Source organism: Corythoichthys intestinalis, chromosome 11 (genome assembly GCF_030265065.1).
Source record: "Corythoichthys intestinalis isolate RoL2023-P3 chromosome 11, ASM3026506v1, whole genome shotgun sequence".
In the NCBI taxonomy this organism is placed as follows: domain Eukaryota; kingdom Metazoa; phylum Chordata; class Actinopteri; order Syngnathiformes; family Syngnathidae; genus Corythoichthys; species Corythoichthys intestinalis.
In genome coordinates this window covers 39,601,777-39,624,385 of record NC_080405.1, presented here as the reverse complement: position 1 = coordinate 39,624,385, position 22,609 = coordinate 39,601,777, and the positions used below count along the sequence as shown (strand labels likewise).

Genomic DNA, 22,609 nt, shown 5'->3' with positions numbered 1-22,609 from the left:
ATTCACGTGTGTTGAAATTGACTGACGCTTTGCACAGAATACTACATACTGTACTGCCTGTGCCGTGTTCTCAGAAAGCCTGCCAAATGGTTAGTACTGCTGTGCTCTGTAACCAAGAAAACAGACGTGGGAGCACTGCATTTCCCAAAATGCTAAAACACAAAACATTTTTTGTTGTTGTTGATTAAATTTGTATTTTTGTGAGGCTATGGTTTGCTATTCATTATTTCACTGGAAAGAGAAAAGAGCTTTTTTGTTAAAGCTGGATTTACTACAGAAAAAGTATTATTTAGATTATTATTTCAGATTATTTATTGTCCAGTACAATTGAAAAGACAGCTATTATTTTGTTCAAGGATGATTCGCTAATACAGAAGAGGCAATATATATATATTTTTTTGATCATTATTTTATTCCAGTTTTTTTTTTTACATTGTTATCATTCTATTATTTTAGGAGTAATAAAACCTGTTGAGTAACCTCTGAGAATTTGAATTTATGTCTTTGGTTATACAGTGATCCCTCATTTTTCGCTGTTAATGGGGACCAGCCCCCCCCCCCCCCCCCCAAATTTTTTTGTATTTATTCAGATTTAGCATTAGAAAGAGATACATATAAGTGATGTTTTTCAATTTTTTGCCCAAAGTAAAATAATAAAAAAAGACCTTTTATGTAAATATATATGACGGAAAACACAGACAAGACTGAAAAAGCAGTTTCTGCTCTTGCAACCCTCTTTAAAATAAACTGCTGCATTTTAAGCCAAAAGAACTGTTGTGTTCGATAGAACAACATGTCTATATGCTGACATAGCAGATTCATGGCGCATTAAGTCCCCGAACTATTTTTAATTTGTCCGTTTTACCCTGAAAACCCCCATTTACAGACGTTGTGCAACCGCTTTTGTTTCAACCAAGCCATAAAACGAAGGTAATTAATTATATTCATTATTCAAAATGTCTGTCGTTTTTAGCTTAGAATCATTAATTGATGTCTCATATTTCGTTTAAAAAAAAAACAAAAAAAAAACGACGTAAAAAAATTATGCATTCACATATTTTAAACTTTTAAACAAATTATGTCACAATGAAAAAAATGGTGTCTGTAAAAAAGTCATGGATATCTACCTCATAACTTTTCTCTGATATGTTAGATGATAAATAATCGATCCAAACAAAACCAAAAAAAAAAAAAAAATAGATTTTTTTTTTTAAAAGGGTAAATATATGAACAAGAAAATCTTGACCACTCCTGGATGTCTGCGATTTCTGCATCGCGGCCCTTGTTATATTACTATGTTTCGCCCAAAAAAACCCACAAAAATCCAGCTGTGGTCATTCACAGCTGTGTTTTGGCACTCAGTGATACATGCTACATGGAGTTTTTGGATCAAAACAAGGTAAGTACGCGATAATATTTTGTTAAAGTCATGGAGTCTGTAATACTGCTCTCGCGTGCTCTCACCTCCAGATAGGGTTTTGCTGTTTAAAAAACATTAAAAAAAAAAAAAAAAAAGTGCCCTCCTGTTAAAAATTTTTCTTTCACCAGAAAATTGAGATTTTAAGCTTTCCAATGATACAGTGCCCTCCATAATTATTGGCACCCCTGAACCTGAACCCTGACCCACCCCCATACTTCACAGTGGGTATGAGGTGCTTTTCAGCATGCGCATCTTTCGTGGCACGCCAGACCCTTTTTGTTGCCAAAAAGCTCAATCTTGGTCTCACACAAAAATACACACGGTCCCAGGCTTCAACTAGGACCGTGTGGGTCAGATGAGACCAAGATTGAGCATTTTCGCTACAAACACTCTAAGTGGGTCTGGCGTGCCAGTGGGTCAGTGATGCTGTGGGGCTGTTTCGCTTCCAAAGGCCCTGGGAACCTTGTTAGGGTGCATGGCATCATGAATGCTTTGAAATACCAGGACATTTTAAATCAAAATCTGTTGCCCTCTGCCCGAAAGCTGAAGATGGGTCGTCACCGGGTCTTTCAGCAGGACAATGACCCTAAACATATGGCCAAATCTACACAGAAATGGTTCACCAGACACAAAATCAAGCTCCTCCCATGGCCATCTCAGTCCCCAGAGCTTGTTTTGTTGGCAAAAGGGGGTTGTACAAGGTATTAACATCAGGGGTGCTAATAATTGTGACGCACATTATTTGATATCAAATAATTTTTTCTTTATGTGGGATTTTTTCCCCACTGAATGAATGCACTTGTATTGAAGGGTGGATTTTTCTCTTTTTTTCCATTAAGGTCCCATATTATTTGAATAAAAAAATATATATATATTAGAAGCTAAAAACACATCTTTTTCAGGGGTGCTAATAATTATGGAGGGCACTGTATATCACACGTGCATATTGGACAGTTTTGAAATTTGGCCAAATTGGGGGTCTCAGAGCGGAAGTTCAAGTCACCAGAGTGTTTTCCGTCATATATATTTTGATAACTGGTTTTTAAGCACTTCAAGTGTAATAATCATGATAAGTTTTAAACATGTTATGTCCTATCGAAATATTTTTAAATAAGAATAAAGTAAAAAAAAAATGCTTGTCGTCATTAAATGCTTCATTGAGTGAGTCCACTCAAATCTGCTCAAGCTGTTCACTTACACACAATGAGTTGCCACAGCAACTGTATCACAAGTTAAACGATGATTAACGTATGCGCCGCTTTGAAATTTTGGCTAACAAGCATCTCTGGCAAGAATAAATCTTAACGTCTGTCAATCATCATTAACTTTAATAAGCCACTCCAGTGCACTGTCTGACCAAGAAAAGTGGCAGGAGCGAGCGTGAGAGACTACGTCTCTTTAAAATAACACATTCATTTATTTTTTTTTTTAATGAAAAGAATATCCGCGATGGACTGATGACATGAAGTTTGAAGCGCGAAGTAGTGGGGATCACTGTATAGCAGGGGTCCCCAAACTATATCCTGTGAGGGCCACATAACTTTTTCCTTCTCTGATGAGGGGCCGGGGTCAGTTTGTAACAGAAAAGGTGTGACGTTTGCAGGAGTGCCTAAATGTCAAAATTTATTGTTTTTCAGAAAGCCACAATCAAATAACCGTTTCTGGATTCTTCACGGAACAAAAGTAAATAAAATAAATATAATAATATAATATAATATAATATAATATAATATAATATAATATAATATAATATAATATAATTAGGGCTGTCAAAATTATCGCGTTAACGGGCGGTAATTCAGTTTTTAAATTAATCACGTTAAAATATTTGACGCAATTAACGCACATGGCCCGCTCGAACAGATTAAAATGACAGCACAGTGGAATGTCCACTTGTTACTTGTGTTTTTTGGAGTTTTGTCGCCCTCTGCTGGCGCTTGGGTGCCACTGATTTTATGGGTTTCAGCACCCATGAGAATTGTGTAGCTATTGACATCAACAATGGCGGGCTTCTAGTTTAGTTTTTGGTTGAAAATTTTACAAATTTTATTGAAACGAAAACATTAAGAGGGGATTTAATATAAAATTTCTTTAACTTGTACTAACATTTGTCTTTTAAGAGCTACAAGTCTTTCTATCCATGGATCGCTTTAACAGAATGTTAATAATGTTAATGCCATCTTGTTGATTTATTGTAATAATAAACAAATACTATGTTGAATGTATATATCTGTCTTGTGTCTTTCCATTCCAACAATAATTTACAGAAAAATATGGCATATTTTTTAGATGGTTTGAATTGCGATTAATTACGATTAATTAATTTTTAAGTTGTAATTAACACGATAAAAAATTTTAATCGTTTGACAGCCCTAAATATAATATAATATAATATAATATAATATAATATAATATAATATAATATAATATAATATAATATAATATAATATAATATAATATAATATAATATAATATAATATAATAACACTATTAATTAAATAGATACTAACCAAATAACCCTCTCTGGGTTCTTCACAGAAAAAAGCCAGAAAATAAATAACACTATTTAAAAAAAAAAGTTTTTTTTTGTTTTTGTTTTTGTTTTTTTTTTTTGTTCAGGGGCCGGACCAAATGTGGCCGCGGGCCGGATGCATAGTTTGGGGACCCCTGCTGTATAGCTATTATTTTTTTTATAAGAATGTAGTTTCTATCCAGACGGAGGATTCACACTTTAAATATATTATTTGGAAATCCAAATACTGTATAGTATAATGTATGTCACATGCTAAAATGCTAGCCGCACAAAGGCGACTAATACCCGTATGTCTTTTTTATTTCGCGGCTTACATATTCATGTGTTAATTAGTTGTGTAACAATTAATCAACCTGGATCAATGACAATAGTGTAAATATCAATGCCCAGATGCTCATGGCAATATATCTGACTGGATTTCCAATTAGAACTCCAATTTCGACACAGAGGGGGGCACAAAGACACGATTCTATTAGCATTCTAATAGGATTCACAAAAGCCAATTTCTGCTATGTAAAATCTTAACATGATCTGTATTGCATTTCATATAAAAGTCTCCATATCATTCTAATTTTGGGGTATTTTTAGTACTTGCAATTCAAGGGTGGTTTCCTACCCCTAAATTCTATTTGCTATAATTGTTCAGTCATGAAATTTTGCGGAGAACGAAAGCGAACAAACCTTTTCGTAGAGATGGACAGGCCTGTGACTGAAGGTGATCCCATTGCAAAAACTGTTCTTTCGAGTGGCGCGGCGAAGCTGCCCGTCAAGTCTTATATTCTTGCCTTTGGCGTGGGGGTGAAAGCGGGGTGACTCCATACTGATGCTAACTGGATGTGCAGACCTTCTCTCAAGTCCGGCGCCATTGTTGGGCAGCGTGTAATATTGTCTGCTGGCCAGTGGAGGAGGTTGCAGTGTTGCATCTGCAATTTGAAGCACAACCAGAAAATTTGTTTAACAATTTAGTGCCAACATGCACGAAAAGCATGTTTGCGTTGTGTGACTCTGACAAGGTCAAACTATTGAAGGTGGTGACAGCAGCTGCTGGAAAAAGCAGCAAGCATATCAACACCTAATATCTCCAGTTCAAGCGGCCCATGACAGTTGTTTTAGACAACTGTTAGCACTATGAACAAAATAGATATTTTTTTTTTAGATAAATTAAGTGGATTCGGATGATTTCACGTGGAACCCATGATGAAATCCCACAGCACCAGCCCCCTGGTCGGGAATTACCGCCCGCGCTAGAGGGCAGAGGCCACTTACGTAAAAGAGCCGACAGTCTACGACACTTCTTTTCCCACACTGACACTATACACCTCTCAACAACCCTTCGAGGACTTACCCACACCATTAAAAAGATCTAGCTGTTCCTAACACCGCAATCATATTAGACAGCATAATGAATACTTTGTATTTCTATCAATAAACATGGGTAAAATTTTACATTGAAGTGAAGCTGGCACTAAGGCACAAAAGAGCTGTTAAGTAAAGTAGTTATGGAATTGTGAATATTTAATTTGCGAGTTAATGTTGTGGTCACTATACTTTTAGTGAAAATGTTAATTTTGTAGTCCCGATGTAGAGTAAGCTACACCAATTTTGAAAAACCAAAATGGTCAAAGGAACAATAGTAACCTCATAGAAAGGTTCCAATCTAATGGTCAAAGTTCATGGCTTACCACAGTAATGCTTCATTTGTTTTGTTTGGATCAACTAAATTGGCCAAAGACAGTTGCGATAGTACAAACCCTAGCAAAAAGTATAGAATCACCAGTCTCGGACGAGCACTCACTCAGACATTTTATCATGTAGAAAAAACTCAGATAAAAAGTTAAAAAAAAGAATTAGTTCAAAAGTGCAACTCTTTAGCATTCAGAAACACTAATAGAAATGAATGTAAACATTGTGGTGGTCAGTAAATGTTACTTTTATAGAGCAAGTGCAGGGAAATATATATGGAATCACTCCATTCTGAGGAAAAACATATGGAATCATGAGAAACAAGCAAAGAAATAACAATCAAAACACATCTCTAGTATTTAGTAGCACCACCTCTGGCTTTTATGACAGCTTGCAGTCTCTGAGGCATACAAAAGTTCCAGCATCATCACGTATTCCAATGCAGATTATTGACACCTTGTCCAATGCAGATTCTTGACTCTTGACAAGGTGATGATGTTGGAACTATTGTTTAGTGCTGTTCTAGTGAGATTTACAAAGACAAGAAAACATCAAAACTCCCAGTCCTTGATGATATGAGGCTACATGTCAGGCAAAGGCACTGGGGAGATGGCTGTGGTTAAATCTTTAATAAATTCACAAGTTTACATTGAAATTTTAGACAGCTTTCTTATCCATTTGTTGAAAATATGCCAAGATGACAATGCATCATGCTACAGTTGCCACAGCTAAAACTGTTAAAGTATTCCTTGGAGAAAGACTCATCCAGTCAATGTCATGGCCTGCAAATAAGCCAGATCTCAACCCTATTGAAAACCTGTGGTGGAAATTGAGAAAAATTGTCCACAGCAAGGCTCCGACCTGCAAGGATAATCTGGTAACTGCAGTCAAAGAGAGTTGGTACCAAATTAATGGAGAATACTCATCAAGTCCATGCCTCAGAGACTGCAAGCTGTCATAAAAGCCAGAAGTGGTGCTACTAAATAGTAGAGATAAGTTTTGATTGTTATTTCTTTGTTTGTTTCTCATGATTCCATACTTTTTTTCCTCAGAATGGAGTAATTCCATATAGATTTCCCTGCACTTGCTCTATAACAGTAACATTTACTGACCACCACAATGTTTTTTAGTAATTTCTTTTAGTGTTTCTGAATGCTAAAGAGTTGCACTTTTGAACTAATTCATTTTTTCAAGTTTTTTTATGTGAGACTGGGGATTCCATACTTTTTGCTAGGGGTTGTAAGAGAAGTTGAAGGTTTTACAAACAGAACAGAAAATACTGCCAAAAATAAATTTTGTCAAGAATAATTTGAGATTGCACAGTCACGTTACAGGAGACAAAATATAATAACATCAAAAGAAAGTCACGCATTCACGTGCTGATTTTATTTATGTTATATTAAGACTCTCAACATCCTTGGCCGGCAGCATAAACAAAACTTAATAGCCCTTTTATTGTCTCCTCATAGCTAAGGAAAGATGCCCAGTATTTCAAAGGTCTATCTTTAATCAAGTTGTCATACACCCTAATACATTACATTATATTGAAATTAGCCAGGGTGGGAACTTAAACAAGCAGGATTTGGGTCAGTTAAATTTGTACAAAATCGAATTGAACTCTTAAGAGTTTGCCTTATGATGTGGACAGTAAAATGTCAGCTGTTTTTAACAAAGCAGCCTTCATGCGCAGCAAAAACACATGAATCAGGGTAAAGGATCTCAATCACAAAATATGTTTTACACCACATTTCTCAAATTAAGCAGTGCTACAGAAAATTCAGTTTATTGTTAGAGCAATGCAGCATCTGACAAACATTATTTAATCAACAGCAAGTATCCCCTTATTGTAAAAATTCAGTCACTCGTCCCGCGTATCTCAACTATGCTTAAAATGCGGGCTACGTACTGAACTGCTAGGCAGCTAATCGCAGGTCAGATATAGGAAAAACAACATTTCACGCTCACATTAACACCTAGGGACCAATTGAAAGTACTCAACCAACAATACATGTTTTAGTGACGTGGGAGGAAACTGAACTACCCAGAAAAAATTAATGCAGGCATGTACAGAATATGCTAAAGGAAGGCCGGAAGCTGAGACTGAACCCTTCATCTCAGAACTGTGAAGTGGCCATGCTCGCCAGTCAGTCACCATGCCGCCAGTTTGTAAACAATGCTGTGAAAATATTGCACACTGTGATATTTTTGGTGAGCAGCTCACTGGTATGGGTCTGTTCTCTACTATAGTTGCTCTCCACTTTTGGAGCAATTGCCTGCTTAAAATGCAAGTCAGTAGCGGTAAATATAAATTTGTTTGAATAATGTTCTTGACTAAAAATGGAAACAGATATTTATGCTAAACACTAGCAAAATATGTCTGTTTTACAAACCTTTTCTTGAATTAAAAGTATGGCATTTTCTGTACAAGGAATGTTCACCAGTCTTTATTAGCAAAATTAGCGCTTTTTGGCTAGTCTACCAATATTATATGGCCCACTAAAGATGCCAAGGAAATGGGCAAAGAATCGGCATGTACAATCCTGGCCAAAAGTATTCTGCTTGCAATGAAAAAACACAAAAGAGAATGACAAAAAAAAAAAAAATGAAATCCTTATCATTTTACACAAAACTCCAAAAATCGGCTGGACAAAAGTATTGGCAACTTCAGCTTAATACTTGGTAGCACAACCATTAGACAAAATAACTGTGAACAACCGCTTCTGGTATCCATCAATGAGTTTCTTTACAATGCTCTGTTGGAATGTTAGACCATTCTTCTTTGGCCAACTGCTCCAGGTCTCTGAGATTTGAAAGGTGCCTTCTCCTAACTGCCATTTTCAGATCTCTCCACAGGTGCTCTATGGGATTCAGGTCTGGACTCATTGCTGGCCACTTTAGAAGTCGCCAGTGCTTTCTCTCAAACCATTTTGTAGTGCTTTTTGCAGTGTGTTTTGGGTCATTCTCCTGCTGAAAGACCCATGACCTCTGAGGAAGGATTCTCACACTGGGCCCTACATTATGCTGAAAAATTTGTTGGTAATCTTCAGACTTCATAATGCCATGCACACGGTCAAGCAGTCCAGTGCCAGAGGCAGCAAAACAACCACAAAACATCAGGGAAGCTCCACCATGTTTGACTGTGGGGACCGTGTTCTTTTTTTTGAAGGCCTTATTTATTCCCCTGTAAACTTTATGTTGATGCATTTTCCGAAAAAGCTCTACTTTTGTCCCATCTTACCAGAGAACATTCTTCCAAAATGTTTTTTGGCTTTCTCGGGTCAGTTTTGGCAAACTCCAGCCTGGCTTTTTTTATGTCTCTGGGTCAGAAGTGGGGTCTTCCTGAGTATCCTACCATAGAGTCCCTTTTCATTCAGACACCGAAGGATAGTACGGGTTGACACTGTTGTACCCTTGGACTGCAGGACAGCTTGAACTGTTGGATGTTAGTCGAGGTTCTTTATCCACCATCCGCACAATCTTTCGTTGAAATCTCTCGTCAAGTTTTCTTTTCCGTTCCGTCTCGGGAAGTTCGCCACAGTGCCATGGGCTTTCCACTTATTGATGACACTGCGCACGGTAGACACAGGAACATTCAGGTCTTTAGAGATGGACTTGTAGCCTTGAGATTGCCCATGCTTCATCACAATTTTGGTTCTCAAGTCCTCAGACCGTTCTTTGGTCTTCTTTCTTTCCTCCATGCTCAATGTGGTACACGCAAGGACACAAGACAGAGGTTGAGTCAACTGAAATCCATTTTAACTGGCTGCAAGCGTGATTTAGTTATTGCCACCACCTGTTATGTGCCACCGGTAAGTAACAGGTGCTGTTAATTACACAAATTAGAGAAGCTTCACATGATTTTTCAAAGACTGACAATACTTTTGTCCGGCCCATTTTTGGAGTTTTGTGTAAAATGATGATGATTAAAAAAAAAAAAAAAAAAAAATTCTATTCTCTTTTGTGTTTCTTCATTGCAAGCAAAATAAATGAAGATACTACTACCAAAGCATTTGTAAGGGCGTACCGCACGCAGGCTATTTTTAGACCGTGACGTCGCATCGTAAAGCGGAAGTAAAACCGAAGTGGGACATTATAGACCCGCCCTCGCATAGACACAACGTAATATGTGCTACTTTTCTCCGGTAATCTTTCAAAAACGAACATGCCGATCACGCATTGCTTTTTTGGAACTTGTAGAAACGACTCTAGACATTACGACACATGAAGGATGTTTTCTTCATACGTTTCCGGAAATCAAAAACTTGGGAGGAAAAAATGTGAAGACCGAATCAACTTGCGCGGACTTTAACACCAGTGAATCCATTCACATTTCATATGCAGTAAACATTATGTTTGGTTGGCATGGTCTTTCAGAGGACAAAAAGGTAAGCCATTTTTATATTTTTATATTATATTTTTAGCGTAACGTTGTGCCGTACTGCTTCTGTCTGACAATGAATGATCTGAAAAGAATTACAATGGTATCTGACTGCCACTGTTTCTGTTATATATATATATATATATATATATATATATATATATATATATATATATATATATAAACTTTAGTAAAGGGGAAGTGTAAATAAATTATAGAATTAAGATGTGTTATCAATGAAAAACTTAAACGTGTTCGTTGGCTGTCACTGAGTAGCATTTGCGATCGCTACACAAAGCTAACTAAATTACCCCCAAGAACGGTAAGAGACGTAGGACTACCAGAGGATATATAAGAAAGACAGAGCTGATGGTAAAGGATAGCTTGTTGAAACAGGAGAATGTCATTGTCAGTCGCGTCGATAAAAAAGCTAAAGCTATGCTTAGGTCAGCTCGTTTTTTTCGGCTTCTTCAGCCTTCGACGCTCAAGCCATCTCTTTAACTGAACATTTTTATGTTCTTCCACATCTTTGCCAGTTAATTTGACACCAGGCACATCATTTTCGGAGAGAATTGGTAGGTTTAGCTCTGTAAACATCTCCTTCGTACACGATTTCCATTCATTTCCTATTAGGGACAAACGGTGGCTTGTCCCTACTTAGCAACAGCTAATGTCATGAATATTAATGAGCGGAAGTGACGTGTTGCTTGCGGTACGCCATTGCAATCATTTTCTGGGAGAAACTGAGCATTATCTGACAGAATTGCAGGGGCTCCAATACTTTTGGCTAACAGTGTAAAATTAGATACCATTCCCCTAATTAAAAACATAATATGCAGCAACAGGCATTTGATGATCGCTGTATAAAATTCGGACACTGTTTGATAAATATTCCCTTTTAAAGCTTTAATCTCAGTCCATTGACCAAACACTTTGTTAGTTGCTGAAATTTCAGAATCACTAGTGTAAAAGATGTATTTCCAGCGCCCGCTGTATTTTCAGTTATCTGTATTTTGGAATTCCTTCCTTCCCTGCGAGACGTCCTACCCAAAGCCCAGTGCACTTGTGCACGCAGGCGCACATTGGTTAAAAGCGGCGAGTACTTAAAATGTTTGTTTTCGTCGTGTCTTTCTTTTTTTACCTTTTCATTGCCTCAAAATACTTTCAGCGTGTGTTTTCCTCTCATAGCTACATTAGTTAAATACTGCATGTATACCACCCTTGTTTGAGATAACTACGTTTAAGTGTTTTCTTAAGGAATTATCTAGTACGTTCTTCATGTATGCATTTGAACAAAACAAGCTCAACGCGTAAGGTAGTACTTTCGGTGTCAAATTCGCATCTGGTAGGACGTTTCGCAAGGGTAGAACACCAGTAACATAACATTTATGTAACCTCAGTTTTAACATAACATTTTGGCTGTTATTTAAGGCTACTCTAAATTTATAACTACCTTCATTAATCCTCTAATAAATCAGTGGTGTTGGCAGACACTAAATCATCATGCGAAACCTATATCTTTGGATCCGCTATCGTTTGTGAAGGGGAGTCTTTCCATCCACATGTTGTAATTTCTGTGGCACAGACTACCTGTACTCTAAATGTCTACAGCCTAAAAATAACTGATCTGCTGGTCAGGTGGACATGACCATGATCCCTCTCGTTACTGGGTAAGAACATGACTGACCTTGGCGTTCAATGCAAATCAGTCCAATGCTCTCTCCATAAGATTTAATACCTGATGGTGAGTCCAAATAAGGCGGCTAATAACGTAGCAAAGATGTTAAAACCAAAACCTTTACTTTCCCTCCCAGTTTGTTTTTCCTGAGGACAAAACTGAAAAGTATTCAATTATTATTTTTATTATCCTGGTAGAAACAGGGTTAAAAAGATAATAGCGCAATAGGGATGCTTTTTTTGGCTAAGTGCCTGCTTTGGTCTTTTTGTAGCAATCTTTATGCCCATCTTGTTGAGACACAAAATGGCACTTCACTGACTGTATAGTGTTAATAAAGTGCCTGTGATACACAAAAAAAGCATGTTTATGTCATTTTACACGTGGTATTTTATGCTCCTGAATGAAATGGACCACTTGGATGTGTGCAGAAGCGATCGATATATTCATTTAATTTTTTTGAATCCCGCGCTACGAAAAGGCGAATGTGACGTTAACGGAAGACATAATCTTCACAATACGGTCATATTATTGTTTGCAAAAGGACTGCGGATTCAGTTGATTTGGGGGATTATTTGGTTTGTTTTTCGCGTCACACCAGCCCAATGTGCTACAGGGTTTTGTTGCTACACCAGGGAGAGTGGTGTGGGCCTTTCTGGGTTTTAAAAAGATCCTGTTCACCGCAAAGAATTGGCAAAACAAGTATGACAATGGAGCGACCATTGGACAGACGAGGAAGTGAGTAAGCTACGTGTTTTATATTATGTCAAATACTAGAATCATGGCACACGTTTTAATTTGTACATTTTGTGGGTGATAATGCTCCTTGTCCACCGACAAGGCAGGAGTGGCCGCCTATCTCGGTCAACGATGTCTTCTACGGTTCTCGATTGTGTTGAGACCTCCACCACCCCCGCCCAGCCCTCTTCGCGTCCCCGTACAGAGAGCACTGTTCTTGGCTTAGGGGCTCTGGTAGCCATGCGCTCCGACATCGGCTGGTTTGTCCACCGAGAATTTACCATTTTTGGCATTCAATCCCCTGCTGCGTTCCCGGCAACGAGCACTGCCTGCCTGCTGGGGATGCAGCAGGGGAACAACGAACCGAAACTTGCTCGCAGCCGGCTGCTGGCCGATCGGTGAAGATAATCACCACCGCGGCCGTGTGACATGAGTCGGGGTACTTTTGTGTGATTTTTCGTGCTCGAAAGGCGAAAAAGAGACTTGGAAGAGCCACTCAGTTCTGATTACCATGTAGCCTAGCTCTTATGCTTCCTCTTTTGTTTACGCTCTTTTCTTCGTCTCCGAGTTGCTGGGAGGGAATTGACAAGAGTCGCACTAACTTGGATGGTATAAAACACTGTCCAGGAGTTTTAAGATGTCGGTGGTTTTGACCATTATGCAGTAATTTAGCTATGTCGTACTGAATAAATGCATTTTTAATGTTTCATATTCCATTTAGCACAAGACTTAAATTAGCAATCAGGGAAAAATACTTAGATACAATAAATATCCTGTAAAAATATTGTATTGTAAAGAAAAAAAACGATAGCATTTTACAATATGCTCTAGTCATCAGCCTCGTGTTTGTTGTCATTCTGAATCTTCCACGTCCTCCAAATATGACTCAAACATATATGGCTGTATGCTACAGGCTTCCTCAGGATTGACAATATCACATGAAAGATCCACTCTTCAACCAGAATCGCTGAAAAACGCTTCCTCCTCTTCCATTGGGCTGAATTCTAAATCTGCTGAAATCGCTACTCCGCCGACATCATCACCCAGATGAGGGCGCCAGAGCGCAATAAACGGCAGATTAAAAGACTAATTTCTCGTCATCTGCGCTTTGCCAAATTGTTGTATGTAGTCGAATCGTCTCAAAATATGATTTTAATTCCAATAATAATGCTATTTAGGATTTATTTTATCGTGTCACAGGCACTTTAAATACGCACAACAAAACGGTCACTTGAAAATCTTTAAGATACTGTTGCAAATGTTGCACTGAGACATAGTAGGGTAATCACAGTAATCAATCATAAGGCACTGCAAGCATAAAAAGTGCATGAAATATGGCTAATCTACTTCAGTACCAGGCCCATTATGAATATGAGCAGGGCCTTTATTCTTTTTCATCTAATCATTCATTCATTCATTCATTTTCCATGCCGCTTTTCCTCACGAAGGTGCATACATCATATCATTTACGACAAGTGACAGCAGCGTTAATGGGTTCAATGAGAACTTCATGGTTTTATTTATTACGCGTTTAGCTTAAGACCCCGACAGCATGATTTCGAAACTGTTCATCACAGTAATTGTTGTGATTATGCAATGGGAAGAGTAGAGACGATTTAAATACCATACATTCAGATGCCCGACCTGCTTCCACCAAACAGGGATACATTGAGTCCAAACCCATGTGAATGCTTATGGAGAGGCAAAACTGAATGAATTTCAGCGTAAGTTTCTGAATACAAAGTCAGATGTTTTCTTGCTCGTCCCTGTGTGCTCATGAAACGTCATCATAGCCAGATTGAGGACTGTCCTAATTCTCCAAATTTGCATCTGGCTAAATTCGGTCGTACAGTGGGGCAAATAAGTATTTAGTCAACCACTAATTGTGCAAGTTCTCCCACTTGAAAATATTACAGAGGCCTGTAATTGTCAGCATGGGTAAACCTCAACTATGAGAGACAGAATGTCGAAAAAAAAACAAAAACAGAAAATCACATTGCTTGATTTTTAAAGAATTTATTTGCAAATCATGGTGGAAAATAAGTATTTAGTCAATACCAAAAGTTCATTTCAATACTTTGTTATGTACCCTTTGTTTTCAATAACGGAGGCCAAACGTTTTGTGTAACTCTTCACAAGCTTTTCACACATTGTTGCTGGTATTTTGGCCCATTCCTCCATGCAGATCTCCTCTAGAGCAGTAATGTTTTGGGGCTGTTGTTGGGCAAGACGGACTTTAAACTCCCTCCACAGATTTTCTATGGGGTTGAGATCTGGAGACTAGGCCACACCAGGACCTTGAAATGCTTCTTACGAAGCCACTCCTTTGTTGCCCTGGCTGTGTGTTTGGGATCATTGTAATGCTGAAAGACCCAGCCACATCTCATCTTCAATGCCCTTGCTGATGGAAGGAGATTTTCACTCAAAATCTCTCGATACATGGCCCCATTCATTCTTTCCTTTACACAGATCAATCGTCCTGGTTCCTTTGCAGAAAAACAGCCCCAAAGCATGATGTTTCCACCCCCATGCTTCACAGTGGGTATGGTGTTCTCGGATGCAATTCAGTATTCTTTTTCCTCCAAACACGAGAACCTGTGTTTCTACTAAAAAGTTCTATTTTGGTTTCATCTGGCCATAACACATTCTCCCAGTCCTCTTCTGGATCATCCAGATGCTGTCTAGTGAACCGCAGACGGGCCTGGCCGTGTACTGGCTTCAGCAGGGGGACACGTCTGGCACTGCAGGATTTGAGTCCCTGGCGGCGCATTGTGTTACTGATAGTAGCCTTTGTTACCGTGGTCCCAGCTCTCTCTAGGTCATTCACTAGGTCCCCCCGTGTGGTTCTGGGATGTTTGCTCACCGTTCTTGTTATCATTTTGACGCCACGGGGTGAGATCTTGTATGGAGCCCCAGATCGAGAGATATTATCAGTGGTCTTGTATGTCTTTCATTTTCTAATAATTACTCCCACAGTTGATTTCTTTACACCAAGCGTATTACCTATTGCAGATTCAGTCTTCCCAGCCTGGTACAGGTCTACAATTTTGTCTCTGGTGTCCTTCGACAGCTCTATGGTCTTGGCCATAGTGGAGTTTGGAGTGTGACTGACTGAGATTGTGGACAGGTGTCTCTTATACCAATAATGAGTTAAAAGAGGTGCCATTATTACAGGTAACGAGTGGAGCCTCGTTAAACCTCGTTAGAAGTTAGACCTCTTTGACAGCCAGAAATCTTGCCTGTTTGTAGGTGACCAAATACCTTTTTTCCACCATGATTTGCAAATAAATTGTTTAAAAATCAAACAATGTGATTTTCTGTTTTTTTCCCACATTCTGTCTCTCATGGTTGAGGTTTACCCATGTTGACAATTACAGGCCTCTCTAATCTTTTAAAGTAGGAGAACTTGCCCAATTGGTGGTTGACTAAATACTTATTTGCCCCACTGTAAATCTCGGATCTGTCTCACCCACAATTTTATTAAGCATGCATCGGTGCAGACTCTTCTACAGAGATGCACAACCCAGAATGTAGTTCGCACTGACAGAGGTGAAAGCCATCGAGTGTAAAAGAGATGTCTGACATTTTACAGTAATACCATATAATCTGCTTTGTAAACTACAATATAGAAATTACGCAACGTTACGTTATTTATGTTTCTTTTTCTAATCCACTATTCCTAAACTAAAGCCGCAAAGATTGCAAGTAAAAAAATGTCGCATCTGGTATTGAGAAATACCCAATGACTGCTTATGATGAAATTCACTTATTCTTATCCTTTGGAATATCATCTTAAAAAGCATGGAAGACTCTCCAAATCCATGTTATGTTGTGTTCTCCAAAGGGACATGAACTATCCATCTATCTTCAAAACCACTTGACCTCACCAAGGTCTCAAGTGAGCAGCAAATAATCCCAGTTTACTCAAGATGAGTAAGGGTAAGGGAGAGTAAGATGCACTTGGACACATAATCATTAACATTCACATTGAGAATGACCCTAACGTGCATGAATTGGAAGCCAGAAAACCGACACAAGCAGAACATGCTAATTCCAAATAAGCTAAGACTCACATCCAGAACTTCAGAACATGAGGAAAATGTGGTAACCACTAGATGGCTGTACTTCACAAACAGCAATCTTTTGAGGTTATCTTAATAACCACAATTACAATCAAACCTGACATTAAAACAATAAAAATAGTAAATAGTTCAGTTACAGCAATTAAACCTTCGGAATTTTGGTCTATATCTGTATCCAGTAATACACTGAGGATAAAAAAACTAAAAAAAACAAACAAAACAAAACAAAAACCTTATTTTTAGTCTTAGCCACACCTCTATTCTAATTAAAAAAAGAAAGTGGGAAGTGATTGGGTGGCTCAATGGATAGATGAACATAGACCTTGACACAAGAGTATCATTCCCCTACTTGAGTAGTCTCCTAGGACCAGAGGTGGGTATTAACGTGTTACATGTACTCCGTTGCATTCACTCGAGTGACATTTTGAGAAAAATGCACTTCTAAGAGTAGTTTTACTTAGCCATACGTTTTACTTTTACTTGAGTAGATTTGTGAAGAAAAAACGCTACTCTTACTCTACTACTTTGGGCGACACAAGAGTCGTAATATTTTTCCTCTTTATTCTACATATTACGTTTATTATTATTTTTTTGCTAGCAATGCTATTTCCAAGAGTTGCGCTACTAATTTCACCAATGAGACGTCGCAACAATAATCACATGACTCCATTACACCAATCAGACGCAAGTTTGCCGCAAGCCTGTTCAATCATGCGTCTTCAAAGAACTGTAACAAATGAAGTATTTGACATAGAGCGCTGCCCTCAACATGAATCGAAAACGCGGATTTAAAACTCTTTCCCAGTTTTTATTTGGCACCGATTGACCACGGAAAACCGGGGATATGATCCTTTTAATTTCTTAATAGTAACTATGAAGGAACTACAGTATTCACTATTCAAACTAGGAACTATTTTCTCCACCAGAGGGCAGGGCACCCGTGCTTTTTGGACGAATAATGCTTCATTATTGGGTTTTTTTTCTCTTTAATGCTTTATTCCCTTTGGCTTAATGTGGTTATGTAATGGGTTATTGTACAGTACTATTATAACAACAGTTCATACAGATACGTTAAAAAATTAGGAGTTACTCAAAATGTTATTCATTACTTGAGTATTATTTTCACTGGACACTTTTTTTACTTGTATTTGAGTACATTTTTGGATGACTACTTTTACTCATACTTGAGTAATATTATTTTGAAGTAACACTACTCTTACTTGAAAAATTTTTAGCTACTCTACCCACCTCTGCCTAGGACGGGTTAGTGTGATTTTCTCATCGATGCTTTTTTTTTTTTTTTGTGAAAAAGAAAGAACACATTGGATTGGACAGACAGACAGACAGACAGACAGACAGACAGACAGACAGACAATAAGGAGTTAGACAAACAAAAAAGACTTTGACAAACAATAACAGTCAATTATGATTTATGAATTGTAATACGCACAACACTTGCTTTTAGAGTGCGTATTTTTGCATACTTAAAAGGTTCATTTAGAACAACAATGGGAGCAGTATGAACTTTTTCCACAGCTGAATTAGAGAAACAATGATAAGACGAATAACCAAATGTCTACTCAAATATCTACGAAGAGGTTTTAATTAGAGACGTGAACAGTTCTTTAAAAAAAGAAAGATAACAGTAAGACCTTTGTACTGTCAAAAAAAAAAAGCTTTCAAGTTGCTCGAAATTTTTGAAGCAATGTCTAATCTTTTATCTCATTCTCTAATGTAATAAATGGGACTTTTGTTTCTATTTTGTCACTAGTGTTCTTTGTCTTCTTTATCTTATTTCCTAAAATATTGATAACTAGAATTAATTAATGGCCATTGTTGACAAATGTAAATGCTTTTGTCGTTCCTGAGGTTGTAGATTTTAATCCGAGCTCTAATCAGCTTGTGTTTGACTGCTTGTCTAGGTTTTTGTTGGTACGTTGATTCCTCCCTCATTCCAAAACATACGTCCAAAACCCAAATGAGGACAAGCGCTATATAGAAAATAAATGGATAATATTAACCCCACTTCCTTCCCTTAGTCCAGTACTTCTCAAATAGTTGGGCACGCCCCCCCCAGGGCGGCGCAGAGCGATGCCAGGAGAGGCGCATGTGACCTTGGGAACATACTTTTTTGAAGAACTAGAACAATAAAGTGTAATTGCACATCCACTCAGTGGGTGGCAGTGGCGCTCTCATTTTCAGAGTGTGTGCAGTATTTTTTAACCAAACAAGCGCACACAGCAAACAGCGCTGGAGAGATTAAGAGCTGAGACGAGGAAATATGTCGAAACGTATGTAGTGTTTGGCTTTCGGCTTTGACTTTTAATACATTTGGAGATGAGGAAAGACCAGTTTGTTTACTGTGTCTAAAATTTTGCAGCAGACAGATGGAAGCCAAATCAATTAAGACGTCACTTAAAGACATCAGACCCCAATCACATTGATAAGTCGCTTGATTTTTTTTTTTCAGCGAGAACGTTCCAAATATTGCCAACAATCGTCCCACTTTGTCAGTGTTACATCAGTAAACCAGCAAGCACTGTGAGCATCATATAAGGTGGCATACCAAGTTGCTCAATGCAAAATAACCCCACGCCATAGCAAAGGAGCTGATGATGCCTGCAGCAAAAATAAAAATTGTCCCTCTGTCCAAGTACAGTGTCGTTATTGTTTTTTTGGTCAAATTGTTTGGCATATTGACCTCATGAGTTCATGTTGCTAATCACTTTGAATGTATTAGTTTTTATTGATTTTATTAAATTTCATGTTTCAGTATCAAATATATAGGCGGAGTTTGACTTTTGGGGCGGGGGGACACAACATGTTGATGACCCCGAAACGGAGTATCAGCAATAAAATTAACTTACAATTGAATGTATAGTAATAAGTTGAAAATTAGCGTTTTTTGTTTCATGTCATTCTTGAGGGAAATTCTAAATCAGGCTGCTTATAATAGCTATACTTTTTGCCAAGATCGTCATCCATTGAATAGGGTACGCCCGCTGGTGTCGTGCCAACGTAGTTACCCCCGTCAAAAATTGCATCCCCTGGGCGCAGCCATTGCGCTTCACTGATTTGATTGATTTCCGTGTTTCGGTGATGTAGTTATATACAAGGTTTTAATACATGGCCCATCTATCATATATTTTTTTCTGTCGTATAATGTAAAAACGTAAAAAAAGCAATGTTTTACTGTTTTACTCGTAGGATTACCTATAACTGTTATTACTATAACTCAAGTCCTGTATGGAGTTTCTTCAGTTTAATAAACGACGATGTCTAAAATATATAAGTGTGTTTTTTTTGGGTTTCAATTAATTGTTTAAGTCAACATAAATCATAACCAATGTGTGTATGTGTGTGCTCCCGTGGGGGATACAATTTTTGACGGGGGTAACTACATTGGCAAGACCCTGGTGGTGGCTCTGTTGTACAATTAGCGTCTTTAGTGGGGCAAATTGAAACTCCGCTCACCAATTTGGCGGTGCTCTCTGGCGTTTCATGGTCCACATTTTCAATCCATGGTTCTTGCTCAGTAGTTGTTGTCGCTTTTGAAAGCTTAGGTTTGAGAAAATTACTTATATCCATCTTCGGTCCTCGAGTGGCTTTGGTTCAGCATAGCATATGACCGTCTAAGGTGCTAGTCACATGATCTGCTCGAAAAATAATTTTGACCCATTATAAAAAATTTTTTTTGTTCATTTCATTCATTTTTGTTGTTTGTTTTATCGCTGTACAACTTTTATAGACAGTATTTTACCAGGAAATGCTTAATTTTAAAATCATACATAGGAAAGTCCATTACATGCAATGCCACTTTTCGGCCACCGGGGCCCCCTTAAACACCGCGTATGATCAAATGGTCAAAAACTGTGCCTTGAGTCTATTTTTACAGTTTTGATGTGACTTTTTAAAAAAAATTTTAATTCAGGCAAATTAATGAGCTTTAAGTCTTTTCTATTACAAACAAAACAATGTAAATAAAGTTAGACTTTATTGTAAGTTGATCTATATTAACTTTTTCTCTATAATATTAAAAAGGACACAATGCTATGCAGAGGTGTACTTATATTAATTTTATGGGCAAAAGAGACTATTTGCAATGGCGGCAGAGAGTTGGGGGGCGCGAAACCTTTACGTCTACCTGGGGGGTGTTATAGAAAATAATTGGGCAAAAGATGCACTGCCTTAGTCAGCTGGGGTGGGCTCCTGCACCTATGTGACCCTTGAGAGGAAAATGTATGTAGAGATAATGGATGGATAGATTTCAAATGACATTGGTCTAAAATAAAACACCCTTGACTTGAAAAAAATTGTAAATATAATCATATATAATCAGTCTAGCCAATAAGCATTAGTTTATTTAATTGAATATATGCTCATTTTAACTCTAAAACGGTAGAGTTAACAGGTGACCCAGTAAAACACATTCGTTTAAGCAACACTAAAACTAGGTTTAAAGAAAACAAACAAACGTTTTTTTAGGAGGAGTTTCTATTTACGTGCCATAGATTATTAAAAAGATAACAGTCAGATAAAGACATAGCTCCAGGGAAGCTATAATAGAATCACACTCAGCTACCCCGTGATGCGCAGCTCCTTCCCAAAGCTGAGGGAGCTCACCAAGTGGTAGAAATGGCACAAAACCCACACGCTCACACATTCCCACTCACTCCTCAAAAACAGAATAACTATCACAAGCCTCACCTATTGATGGTTTGGGTGTCGTATTCCCCATTATGTCCACAAATTCCGACCACCCGCCGTCAAATTTATCCAGATTATAATTGCAGTGTCCGTCTGCACATCCATGTGTAGCTACAGTATCCACTCTCTCTCTTTTTCTTATTCCCTCTCTCTCTCCCAAATGGTGACGAGAATCTGCGTATATTTCGCTCAAACCGGTTACAGTGTATGGGGGTGCGCGCGCGCGCGTGTGTGTGTGCCCAGGCGTGGACGTGAAGCAGGCGGACACCTCCGACAGGCGCGTAAAAGAACCCCCTCCTCCTCTCTTAAGAGAGGCGATCCCCTCCGCTGTTTCCATCACTTTAACCCTTTCATGCACACATTTCTCTCTCTTTCTCTTTCCCTCTCTTTTTTTTTTTTAAACCGTTACAGGGCATACTCATCAGGTTCCATTGACGATTCTAGACGTCCAATCCAAGGGCGTAAATATAGTCTCAGTATTGCAAGGGCGTAGTTTTGCATATACGGACGGTAGGGACATAACACTATAACTTTTCAGGATGCTCAAATTGTCCTCACGAACTTTTAAGCAACCTTATTTGCATTTTATAATGAGTTTAGTTTTACAGCAGTGGTGTTACCAGGATGCATGGTGTGGGTGGGCATTAGTGTTACCTGGGGGGCAAAAAAAAAAAAAAAAATAAATAAATAAATAAATAAATAAAACTACAATGCTCAAGTAGGTCGAAATCCAGCGTAGGGCTACTACACCTTAAAACCAGTGCTGTTAATCATACTTTAAAAAAGTAATTTATTACAGTTACAAATTACTTTTCCCAAAAAGTAATTGCGTTGGTAACTCAGTTACCTGAATGTGAGAGTAATTAGTTACTTGGCAAAGTAATGTGATAATTTTCTTTCTTTTTTTTTTTTTTTTTTTTTTTTTCTCAGAAAAAAAAAAAACAAACAAAAAAAACCAGGTCACACAATGTGAAGTCTAAAGGGTTTTTGGGACAATTGGCCCTAGCCCAATTCCTTACCCTAAACTTAACTAGACACATGGGTATTGCGGATATTGCGATAACTAGATAGTAAACTTTGCTATGTGTGGAAATCATTTAATGTTGTGAATCAATCGTTAAAGTTGTTAAACTTGCTCCCGTAAGTTAAGTTTTGCCGATTTAGGAGCATTTTAGATAAAAAGTTACTCAGGTTCGCTAGGAAGGTTCTCTACAACAGAGCCTTCCTGAGAAATCTACTGCTTTAAGATGGTAACTGTTTACTAATGCATCTAGTTCTTTATTATACGTGTTGCTAATGTCGCCGTGTCTGTCATTTGCATCTAGTTCTGTATATATGTGATATCTACCGAAGCATCATGTGGGCGTAGTTTGTAGGCTATCGGCTACAGTCA

At 38.1% G+C, this 22,609-nt stretch overlaps 1 protein-coding gene across 1 annotated transcript in view; it reads right to left on the bottom strand.

The window, feature by feature from the left end:
• The window catches only part of neurl1b (neuralized E3 ubiquitin protein ligase 1B), a 44,113-nt gene extending 22,644 nt beyond the window's left edge, over positions 1–21,469 (bottom strand). Inside the window, exons 1-2 of the mRNA XM_057851114.1 lie at positions 21,217–21,469; positions 4,635–4,876 (exon numbers count right to left, since the gene is read on the bottom strand). Coding sequence (XP_057707097.1) covers positions 4,635–4,876; positions 21,217–21,247 — 273 coding nt within the window. The 5' untranslated portion in view covers positions 21,248–21,469. The remainder of the gene's footprint in view (positions 1–4,634; positions 4,877–21,216) is intronic.
• Between the last annotated feature and the right edge of the window lie 1,140 nt (positions 21,470–22,609).